The sequence below is a fragment of the Rhineura floridana genome, chromosome 5, assembly GCF_030035675.1.
Source record: "Rhineura floridana isolate rRhiFlo1 chromosome 5, rRhiFlo1.hap2, whole genome shotgun sequence".
In the NCBI taxonomy this organism is placed as follows: domain Eukaryota; kingdom Metazoa; phylum Chordata; class Lepidosauria; order Squamata; family Rhineuridae; genus Rhineura; species Rhineura floridana.
In genome coordinates, this window is record NC_084484.1 from 157,793,505 (window position 1) to 157,806,023 (window position 12,519).

At 39.1% G+C, this 12,519-nt stretch overlaps 1 protein-coding gene across 5 annotated transcripts in view; it reads right to left on the bottom strand.

Moving 5' to 3' along the window:
* Positions 1-3,921: 3,921 nt before the first annotated feature.
* The window catches only part of IFT88 (intraflagellar transport 88), an 83,452-nt gene continuing 74,854 nt past the window's right edge, over positions 3,922-12,519 (bottom strand). For all 5 annotated transcript variants that reach the window (XM_061628588.1, XM_061628586.1, XM_061628589.1 and 2 more), the window contains 3 exons: positions 11,020-11,080; positions 7,592-7,693; positions 3,922-5,836 (listed from right to left, as the gene is read on the bottom strand). In XM_061628588.1, coding sequence (XP_061484572.1) covers positions 5,715-5,836; positions 7,592-7,693; positions 11,020-11,080 — 285 coding nt within the window. In that variant the 3' untranslated portion in view covers positions 3,922-5,714. The remainder of the gene's footprint in view (positions 5,837-7,591; positions 7,694-11,019; positions 11,081-12,519) is intronic.

Genomic DNA, 12,519 nt, shown 5'->3' on the forward strand with positions numbered 1-12,519 from the left:
TCAAAAGGTAATGGGACCCAGGTCTCTGATGTCCTCCCATAAATATTATGAGTAGAGCCCTGTGAATATCCTCAAGAGATTCACACTGAAGCAGTTCTCTCCTAAATTTAGCAGGAAGAGATGCACCCAAACATCTTTATTTCAGTGAAGCTATTTCAGCCCATAACTCTTCTCAGAATTGAACATACAGCTAGCTGCCTTATGCAGAGTCAGACCACTCGGAGCTTGGAAAAGTTACTTTTTTGAACTACAACTCCCATCAACCCCAGCCAGCATGGCCACTGGATTGGGCTGATGGGAGTTGTAGTTCAAAAAAGTAACTTTGCCAAGCTCTGCCACTCGTCTGTCTTGCCCAGTGATGCCAATTCTAATAGGTAATGATCCTCCAAGATCTCAGAAAGATTTTTTTTTTACAGCTCTGGTGCCTGGCATTTTGAACTAGAGCCTTTGCAACATGTGTTCTATAATTCTGCTAGGGTATTTAATTAGGCCAGTATTGACAAATAAGGCCAGTACTGATGAACTAAGCATTAGTAATCTTTCTGTCTTTCTGTCCCTAAATGACACCATCATTGTTTCTCTAAGCAAATTTTCAGAAGAAGAAAAACTGCACCGCGATGCAGCTATGGAAAGCAACACCTGCAAAGGCGGTGTTTATTAGCTTTCTTCTTTTAACATAAGGTCACAGGACAGATTACAGCAATAAGTGTTGCTTTGGGGTATGCATCATTCTCCATTGGTAAAATCAAATTAATTTGTGAATTGAAAGGAATAGAGGGGATGGAGAACAGAAGCTTAATTTATCTTTTTAGCTCTTTTCTTGTTCAAAACATACATGAGTTATCCCTAGGTAGCAAAAAACTCAAGATTATTTAAACAAATGCATGTTTGGAGTTTCTCCTCACTATAGGGTATCTTTCAAACTTGCTGCCTTTTACAAATAAACATGACAGAAATGCAGAGAGGAAAACAAGGGGCCTCTACAAGCTGAAAGGGTTTTTGTTAGCTTACAGGAGAAGCAAACACATAATTTATAATTCCCCAAAGGTTTGTTGAGCTGGATCTGACTAGCACATTTTTCTGCTACAGCTAAAGGGCAGCTCTAGTGTGCATGGGGGAAAAATGTGCATGGGTTTTCATCATGGTATGTTAAGTCATTCAGTTAACTGGAAAAGTGAAAAACTGAAACACCCTTCAGGTCAATAATGGTAACCTGCTATCAAATCTGTCATTTTTGAAATTTGTGCAATAATTATTACTTAACACCAATTTCTTTAAAACTAGAGCAATTGCAGTTATCTCAATGCTAGTGAATGGCATAACATCTGGAGCTGGAGAGTTGCATGCACCCCGCCCCATTTTTGTTAGATTGTTTACTGCAGACAATCATTATGATAGAGGCCTCTTACAGGTATGAAACAAAGATGGAAAGTATATGGAAAATTGCTCCAGCAACTATGAGGAGCAACGTGCTTGGTCTAAAAAAGAAAGGCACTTTGTTGTACTTGGCATGGCACAATTGAAAAGATCCAATACACAGTTGATCTGCAGTAAGAACACCTAAGAGCCTACAGACCCTCACTGTGACAGAATTGTCAAAGATGAAGTAAGCATTTCACCAGTCAAAAACGATTTGAACACACTAGTTGCCAGAACAAAACATTTCCATTAGCCATACCTGGAGAGGGAATGGGTTGATCTGCTGATCAGTTGTGAAATCTCTTTGAAGCTGAATTTAAAAAAACAACACTCAAGCTGCTCCCACCAAATTTTACAGTAAAAAGGGGAGGAGATGCATTGGAATTGGCAGAACAATGAACGTGTTTCTACCCTTGGTCAATTGACCAGTCACATTGTTGTTGTTGTGTGCCTTCAAGTCAATTTTGACTTACGGTGCTCCTATGAATCAGCGACGTCCAATAGCTGTTATAAACCACCCTGTTCAGATCTTGTAAGTTCAGGTCTGTGGCTTCCTTTATGGAATCAATCCCTGTTTGGCCTTCCTCTTTTTCTACTCCCTTCTGTTTTTCCCAGCATTATTGTCTTTTCTTGTGAATCATGTCTTCTGATTATGTGCCCAAAGTATGATAACCTGTTTCATCATTTTAGCTTCTAGTGATAGTTCTGGTTTAATTTGTTCTAACACCCAATTATTTGTCTTTTTCGTCGTCTATGGTAACCACAAAGCTCTCCTCCAACACCACATTTCAAATGAGTTTTCTCTTATCTGCTTTTTTTACTGTCCAACTTTCAGATCCATACATAGAGATCAGGAATACCGTGGTCTGAATGATCCCAACTTTGGTGTTCAGTGATATATCTTTGCATCTGAGGACCTTTTCTAGTTCTCTTACAGCTGCCCTCGCCAGTCCTAGCCTTCTTCTGATTTTTTGACTATTGTCTCCATTTTGGTTAATGACTGTGCCAAGGTATTGATAATCCTTGACAGGTTCAGTGTCCTCATTGTCAACTTTAAAGTTACATAAATCTTCTGTTGTCATTAGTCTTCTTAATGTTCAGCTGTTTTTCTGCTTTTGTGCTTTCCTCTTTAACTTTCATCAGCATTTGTTTCAAATCATACTAGTTTCTGTTAGTAGTATGGTATCGTCTGCATATCTTAAATTATTGATATTTCTCCCTCCAATTTTCACATCTCCTTCATCTTGGTCCAATCCCACTTTCCGTATACGTTCTGCGTATAGATTAAACAAATAGGGTGATAAAATACACTCTTGTCTCACACACTTTCCGATTGAGAACCAGTCAGTTTCTCCATATTCTGTCCTTACAGTAGTCTCTTGTCCAAAATATAGGTTGTGCATCAGGACAATCAGATGCTATTCTTTTAAAGCATTCCATAGTTTTTCATGATCTGCACAATCACAGGCTTTGCTATAATCTATATAGCACAGGGTGATCTTCTGAAATTCCTTGGTCTCTTCCATTATCCAACGTATGTTTGCAATATGATCTCTGTTATTTCTTTCCTTTCTAAGTCCAGCTTGGACATCTAGCATTTCTCACTTCATATATGGTAAGAGCCTTTGTTGTAGAATCTTGAGCATTACTTTCCTTGCATGGGATATTAAGGCAATAGTTTGATAATTACTGCATTCCCTAGGATCCCTTCTTTGGAATTGGGATATATATTGAATGCTTCCAGTCTGTGGGCCATTGTTTTATTTTCCATATTTGTTGACAAATGTCAACATTTGGACAGATTCCGTCTCAGTAACTTGTAGCAACTCTGTTGGTAATGCCATGTGTTCCTTGTGATTTGGTTCTTCCGAGTATTTTAAGAGCAGCTTTCACCTCACATTCTAAAGATTCTGGTTCATCATACAGTTCCTCTGTGAATGAATCTATCATCCTTGCACCTCTTTTATAGAGTTCAGTGTATTGCTTCCATCTTTTATTTCATCTTGGTCAGTCAGTTGTGTTACTGTTGATTATTCAACATCCCTCCTCTTGGTTTAAATTTCCCTTTAATTTCTCTAATCTTTTGGAATAGGGCTCTTGCTCTATCTTTTTTGTTGCCCTGTTCTATTTCTATACAATAACTGTTTTAATAGTTCTTTGCTCCTACATACTAGTCACTGTATTATTGCGTTTAGGGTTCTGACCGTGTTTCTATCTCCTTTTGCTTTCCTTTTCTCTTTAACCTTTTTAAGAGTTGTCAGTCATCCATTGAGGTCTTTTTTAAACTAGAGGTATTCTCTTGTTGCATTCTTCCCTGATAATGTCTCTGACTGCACTCCATAGTTCTTCTGGCTCTCTATCCACTAAGTTTAAAGCCTCAAAACGTTTCCTTATTTGATCTTGTGGGATGTTATTTAAATTGTATTTTGGCATTATGATTACTTTGTTGTTGTTCTTTAGCTTTATGGAACTTATGTAACATACTGTCAAACAATGGTCAAGTACTTTTAAAGTATTTATATCAGGAGAACAAAGAAGATGCATCAAACTTGTTGATGATGATTAACAAAAGCAAATGAGGGTCTTTACAGTAGCTGGCCTGTAGTGTTTAGTTGTAATTGTTACCTTCAGTTTATTTTGTACTGAATAGATTTTGATATGCTTGTATCATTCTTGTATTATGTGTAAGAATATAGGTAACATCTAAAGATATGTACAAAACAAGCAAACATGAGATAACTTATTGTGACCCTCCCAATAAGCATGTGAGGTGGCTTGGCTGAGAGTTTGTGATTGGTCTGGCATCATTCAGAGCAGAGTAAGAATTTGAACCTTGGAATATCTGACAATGTTTGACTTTATAGGCAGTTGAATAATGTGCCAACCCTAGGTGATGTGAGCATGGAAACATCTCTTACATTCATTTTCCTTCTGCTTCTTGAAGTGCAACAAATATACAGAGCGCTCCACAGTCAATATAAGAAACTCATACACTCTGCTATGAAATTCAAACAGAATACAATAAAATAGCTTTTAAGGATAAATGAGCTCTTCCAGAGTGATGATGAATTGTTGAAAAACTCACAAGTAGAAGAGGGGTAGCACAAATAGTGCCCTCCAGGTGTTGCTGGACTACAACTCTCATCCCTTACCTTTGGCCACATTGGCTGGGGCTGATGGGAGGTGTAGCCCAAAAACATCTACAGGACACAATGTTGGCTACCCCTGAAGTAAAATCTCAGAGCTACAAACTTGGCAAGTGGTGGCAGCTTCCAAATTTCTAGCATTGATAACTGCAAATTGTCGAGTCAGTCTTCTGCAATCACTTCCAAATTCCCAATCTCAAGGAAAAAGCAGACGCAAGAAGGCTTTCTTCAAAAAATGTCAGTTTGTATAAAAATTTTGCATGATGTAGAACAAGTGGATAAAGAGAAGTTTTTCTCCCTCTCTCAATATACTAGAACCTAGAATGAAGTTGAATGTTAGAAAAATTTGGACAAAGAAGAAACACTTCTTCACAGAGTTAAACTATGGAATTTGCTCCCTTGAGATGTAGTAATGGCCACTAACATAAGAGGCTTTAAAAGGGGAATTAGGCAAATTCATGTGGCTACTAGTTGACTGTATACTCTTCAGGATCAGAGGAAGCAAGGCATCTGGCTGGCTTTACTAGATAGGGCTTTGGTCCAATTCAGCAGTGTTCTTATCGCTACAGTGCTCATTACATGTTGTCCTGCCAGATCCTTACCTAACCCTCTTTCCCAAATACCCAGAAAAACCTTTGCCTCCCCCTCATGGGATCATCTGGATTAGTAACAAACCAATATTGTTAAATATGATCCCTCATGTCCTGCCCTGAAGATGTCCATAATCTGATATTCATGACTTGCCCCACCTCCTATGTATGTGTAAGTGCTTTAACATGCCACCCCAAAGTAGCCACATGGACACTTAGCATGAGCACTGTCCATTATGACTATTTGCCATGGTGCATACAAGTTCAATCAGTGATCCCAAACAACATTTCAGCCTCAGGCTATTGGTTCATATCTTGCACCATCATAACTCTTTAAGGATCTTCAGGTGGGCATACAAAAGTGACATAAAACAGAAATGTGAGATTGGTGCTGACTCAATAAGATCTATGTGCAGGTGGAAGTTATTGCTATAAAAATGGTTTGCTCAAAATCCATAGTTCTTATACACACTGCTAAAACAAACATACGAATTTCAAAACCTTCTCAAAACATTTTTTTTCTTTCAAAGTTTTTAAGATTACTACACTGGACTACAAGTTATTCTGGAAGTAAATCATCTCCAAGTTCTTCATCAGCAAATTCATCTTCATCCATTTTTTTCCTCAGTGCGGTTTTCGGTCTCTCGGCCTGTGGCCCAAGTGGGTCAAGATAGGAGGCATCTACATTTAAAAAAAGAAAAAACGTACATCATTTTTACAAAGAACAGCAACACTGCCTCTAACTTTTAATAATTACATGAGAAGAATGATGGCTCTTGGCTGTCAGTATTCTCTGGGAGGGATTCAAGTGCATACTGGAACTTCAGATTTGTGTAAGTAAAGTGGGTTAAAAGCTCCGTCGCCTTAGCCTAACAAATCCACTTTCAAAAAATCTGGGCTTTTTGCTGTTTAGAAAGTGATGGGGAAATGCATTGAAAAGTGTGGGGTGCACGAATGACTAAGGTCCCCTCCAGACTCTTGTTTTTTGGCAGGTCTATTCTGCAACATGTCACTGATGCAATAATAGTACATTAGTGGCGGATTTATACTGGACCATCCACACATTAGTTTCATTGTTTCAGTATTTCATTAGTTGTTCAGTGATGGTTTCCCAGTGTTACCACATTATTGCCATCTGGATGGGCACTCTGATGCTATAGCACAACAAAAATGGATTCCCCCCCCGAACATTTATGGTATGAAAAGTTACAGGATTTCAGCAAGAAGCTATATGGCATGCACAGATTGGAAACAAAGCAATAAGTCCTCCTTGAAACATTTGCAGATGCAAACAGTATTGAAAGTTGGATCAGGTATAACTGTCTTGCCATCATCATGAGTGCAAATAATCATGAATGCACAATAAAAAGGATGTCTGGAGGGACCCTAATGGGAAAACGTGTCAACGCCCTGCAATAAAATTATGATGAATGCAGGATGAATGCTGGCATAAAACCATCCCACAAATTAGAATGAATGAATGCTCAATAAAGAGCAGATATAACCTAACTTCCAAGTAGGCTTTGTGCAAGCGAATCAGGATGAATATTCAATGAATTGGTCACCTAGAGGAGTCCAAAGCAGAGCTTGGAAAAGTTACTTTTTTAAACAACTCCCATCAGCCCCAGCCAGCATGGCCACTGGATTGGGCTGATGGGAGTTGTAGTTCAAAAAAAGTAACTTCTCCAAGCTCTGGTCCAAAGTCATGCTTTACTGTCAAGAGTGGTCATATACTCTGTGCCAAACTAAAATTCTGTGTTAAAACTTGCCAAATGCAGAAGTCTTTCCAGTAGTGACAGGGTATCCTCCCTTCTCTTCTGCATCAATTATGAAATCCTTCCCCATCCTGTGTCTTAGCTCCATTTCCCACCATTCACTCCCAGGCACGTTACTGCTTGCAAAAGGGAACATTTCACCTCTGGTGGACTGCACAATGTACACATTTAGTAGCATAAACATATTTGGCATGGCACTCTTGGTATATTGCATGTTTGTAGGATTAGCTTGTGAATGGTTAGTGGAACTATACTTTTACAGGAATGGTTTTTTGTAATGGTGAAACTCGGAGAACAGTGTAAGTAGGATATGAATCCTGCTCATGTTCACATTGAAGTAACTCCCATTGCGTGAAATGGGGCTTGCTCCAAAATACATCTGCATAAGATTGCAGCCCTAAAGTGCAATGCACATTTACTTGGGTATGAGTCTCACTGAAATCAATGGGACTCACTTCTGAGTAAACATACATAGTATAGCACAGCAAGTGTCATTAAAGGCCAAAATAGGGGACAGAAAGAATATACTGAGCAAATGGTTTTTGAAGTTGTGTTTGGTTCTCTGAACTTTCACCAGAACAATTGCTTTTTTCTGAAAACTTAAAGCTTTGCTTATTTCCTGATTCTGCCCAATTATATTAAAGCAAGACACATCGCTTACCTATTTCTTTACTAACGCTGCTTTCATAGGGTTCATATGTCCCTGGCAAAGACTTCAGTTTAGCACTCAGACGCTCCCCCTTAAGAGTGATGCTACCAGGATCTGACAGACGAGAGAAAATATCAGACAATAAAGGTATGAGAGAGCAAAAACATTATGCTCCTGTTCAACATTGTCACCTTCTTAAGAGGGTTCAAAACATTCCACATACAAATGTGGCCTGGTTTAGATGTAAACCAGTTTCCCATTACTGGCTTAATCCCTGCTTACTAACCAAGACATGAAACCATGAGTGAATTCCGATTGTTAAGTGTGAGCTGGGCCAGTAACTCAGTAATCCTTACAGGTACCCCCCCCCCCCATGCACAGGTTACAGTGTCAGTATTGTTCATGTCACAGTTGAACCAGGAATTTCCTGGCTCTCAGTCTTAGCCACAGTTCACTGGCTCTGAAACTTTTCCCTTGTAACAAATTAAATTATGGCAGGTAAGTTTAATTACATATCACCTCCTCTCACTTGTCCTTCCTCATTCCCTGCAGTTCTCTGATGCTTTATTGATCCATGTCTCCCTTGGAGCAAAGCTTTTTCAGTGATGGCACCCGCTTTGTAAAACTATCTTCCTAGAGCGGCTCATTCAGCCTCTTCTCTTGTTCCAGTTTGTTACCAGGTGAAGACTGCAATTCAAATAGCATTTTGAACTGCTTAATTTATAGTTAAACAGCAGATCAAGTGACATCTTAATTTTTCTGATGGTGGGCTTTGTTTTAATTTTCATGGTTGCTTTTTTCATAGTTTGTTATATGCCTTCAAATCAATTATGACTTACAGCGACCCTATGAATCAGCAACTTCCAATAGTATCTGTTATAAATCACCCTGTTCAGATCTTGTAAGGGCAGGTCTGTAGCTTCCTTTACTGGAATCAATCAATCTCTTGTTTGGCCTTCCTCCTTTTCTACTCCCTTCTGTTTTTCCCAGCATTATTGACTTCCAGTGAATCATGTCTTCTCATGATGTGTCCAAAGTATGATAGCCTCAGTTTCATCAGTTTAGCTTCTAGTGATAGTTCTGGTTTAATGTGTTTTAACACCCAATTATTTGTCTTTTTCGTCATCCATGTATATGCAAGCTCTCCTCCAACACCACATTTCAAATGAGTTTTTTTCTCTTACATGCTTTTTTCACTATCCAACTTTCACATCCATACATAGAGATTGGGAATACCATGGTCTGAAAGATCCTGACTTTAGTGTTCAGTGATACATCTTTGCATTTGAGGACCTTTTCTAGTTCTCTCATAGCTGCCCTCCCCAGTCCTAGCCTGATTTCTTGACTAATGTCTCCATTTTGGTTAATGACTGAGCCAAGGTATTGATAATCCTTGACAAGTTCAATGTCTTCATTGTCAGCTTTAAAGTTATATAAATCTTCTGTTGTCATTACCTTAGTTTTCATTCAGCTGTAGTCCTGCTTTTGTGCTTTCCTCTAACTTTCATCAGCATTCATTTCAAATCATTACTGGTTTCTGCTAGTAGTATGGTATCATCTGCATATTATTGATATTTCTCCCTCCAATTTTCACATCTCCTTCATCTTGGTCCAATCCTGATCTCCATATGATATGTTCTGAGCATAGATTAAACTAATTGTGTGATAAAATACACTCCTGTCTCACACCCTTTCTGATTGGGAACCAAACGGTTTCTCCATATTCTGTCCTTACAGTAGCCTCTTGTCCAGAGTATAGGTTGCGCATCAGGACAATCAGATGCTGTGGCACCCCCATTTCTTTTAAAGCATTCCATAGCTTTTCATGATCTACACAGTCAAAGGCTTTGCTGTAATCTATACACACAGGGTGATTTCTTTCTGAAATTCCTTGGTGCGTTCATCATCCAATGTATGTCTGCGATATGATCTCTGGTGCCTCTTCCCTTTCTAAATCCAGGTTGGACGTCTGGCATTTCTCGCTCCATATACGGTAAGAGCCTTTGTTGTAGAATCTTGAGCATTACGTTACTTGCATGAGATATTAAGGCAATAGTTTGATAATTACTGCATTCTCTGAGATCCCCTTTCTTTGGAATTGGGATGTATATTGAACGCTTCCAGTCTGTGGGCCATTGTTTTCTTTTCCATATTTCTTGATAATTTTTTTGTCAAAATTTGGACAGATTCAGTTTCAGTAGCTTGTAGCAACTCTATTGGTATGCCATCTGTTCCTGGTGATTTTTCATAGTACTGTAGTGAATTATGCTGTTTTAGTGTACCATTATTTCATTCTGATAAGTTTCAATTGTGCTTTATTTCTGTGTGAGTTTTATAGCTGAATTATAATAAAACTTTTTATAAAAGCAATTCATAAGTATATAATATAAATATAAACAGGTGATGAGTGCAAGAAGTATGTGTGAGCCTAATCATATCTCCTGTATGCAGTTTTTTAGCTCTGATCCCTGCCCTTACATGAAAGTCCATCCCTCCTATACACACTTACCTGGGAGTAAATCCCATTTAACTAACAAGATTTACTTCTGAGTAAAGATGTATAGGGTTGCACTGTACATTTCTCTTATACCGACCTCTTACCGTTTCTGAGGCTGAACTATGCCTACTTTCAAGAGAGGGCAGCAAGAGAAAGTAAGAATGAGAGAGACAAGAAAAAGGGAAACCAACAGCAGAGCACAAATAAATGCAGAATGAGAGACAATACAGCATGCAGAAGAACATCTTAAACATAATGGCAAAGGATAATAAAGGGAAATCTATGGAAACTATATTTTGTCCATTTTTGCTGGCAAGTAATATACTTGAAAGATTAGAATGTACAATATTTTCCTCACATAAGAAATGCCAGCAAATAAGCTTGCAAATAACTTCTGCTTGCAGGGAAACAAGTTGAGTCCAGATAGTTCAGAGATGTGAATCAAATCAATGGTACCTGCTGTTATGGCAAAGAAGGCAGGGCTGGTTGCCATAATCAGATTAAGGTCTCTCATTGCACCAGCACTTGGGAACCCAAGCATCATCTAATGGTCTTCTGCACAGCAGACCTTAAGACTGGGCTTCTAATCTTTGAAATTTAATTGGATCTGTAGCCCTATGCTGAATTGGCTTCAGTTACCCAACCCCCCAAAAACACAAAGAGAACCTGCTCTATAAAGGAGCAGTACGACTTGAATGACAGTCTTCTCTCAGCAGATTGGTATAGACACCACAGTGTGACAACCATTATTTTTAACTGGAGGCCTACGGGCATGCCTCACATACTCATCTGCCCATCTCTGACCTCCACGTGGCTCCAGCCTGCAAGTTGCTCCTGCGTGGGGCATAAATGACTTGCAGGCTGGGACCACAGAATGGTACACAGATCACATTTTCTTTGCTTTCAAAAACCTTAAGTATGGCATCTTTTCAGCAGCACTTACCACCACCAGCGCTCCCTTCTCTGCGGGCGCGAGCACTACCATCTCTGCCAGACTTGACACGCTAGGGAGCAGTGGAAGAAATAGACAGAAATGCTGTTTGATACCATAATTCATAATTTCTATAACACTTTTCATGTAGAAAGTATTCCTCACACTTCTCCTGGAGGCCATTTGGGGAGCACCATGGCCGAGTTGGGATTTGCTTTCAGGTCTTGCACACTATATTTGTGTCTAAAGCTAGTTTTTGTTTTGTGTCTGCTTCTCAGAGCTTCTTGGACTGGGAGAACCAAATATACAAATAAACAAGCCAAATATTTTGTTAACTGTACTTCAGTGGCTTCGTACTTATGACACACTCTGAAGGGCACAGCAAGCTAGAAAGTTTTCAAGTACAAATGAATGGGAGTTAAATGGCACAGTCTTAGTCTTGCAGTATCTCCTCCACTGTTTCAGAGGAAAACTTCCCAGTGACCTGTATCCTAAAGCCAAAATCCTAAGCATGCTTTTATCTCAAGACCTCCTCCTCTACTCATTTGGCCTGGAAGGCTATTCCAATGCAACCCTCAAATTAATGTTCTCTCTTTGTTTCTTGCATCTATAAATAGATGAAATGGGGAAAAGCTACATTAGCTAGTTTTTTTTTAATTTTAAAATGTCTCTTCTGTTTCCTATATTCATGAACAACCTTCACAAATGACACATCCCAGAATAAGATATATTCTTACTATCACTTGTGAAAATGCCTTGAGGTTTTAATTCCTGTAAATTCATCTGGTTCACACCTGCATTGCTTTACTTGATTTTTCTATTCTGGATTGCTGTATTCTTAATGACTGGCAGTTATTAGATTTGTGATTACCTATTACTTATTTATATATTTTATATCCAACATCGTCAACACAAATTATGTTCCCAGGATGGCTGTGAAAGCAGTAAGCAGTAATAAAAGTAATTTAAAGAGCAACAACAGAAAATAATAAAGCACACAAACTAAAACAACAAACTACAGCAGCAACAGTCAGATTGTCAGAACCAATCGGGGAAAACGATGATGCAAGCACTGACCTCAGCGGGGGGGGCAAGGGTACCCTGAACGGGGCTACTTTGACAGGATCATAGACCACTTTGACAAGTAGGTGGGGCTGTCCACCTGATGTTATATGACATTAAGTCATTGAAAGGTCAAGCTGGGGCTACAGAGGAACAATCAGAAGCACACTTTGAGTGTACTCCCAATTCATCATTCATTAGCCATGGCTTGAACTTCCCTGCGTCTTATGTCATATTCAATGTCAGGCATAGGAAAGGTTGCTGTGGTTCACCCAGAATTGCCTGGTGGGTCAACTCCCTAACTAGGCCTGTAGGCTGTGTGTTCCTCACCATTGAAATAGAGCAGTTCTAATAATATCAAAGTTTAAAAAAACTAAAATTAGTAGTTCAGACTGATGCAGTAGAATGTCATGACCCTGGGGTCAGACTCCCCTTCTTTGTGGGTGAGGC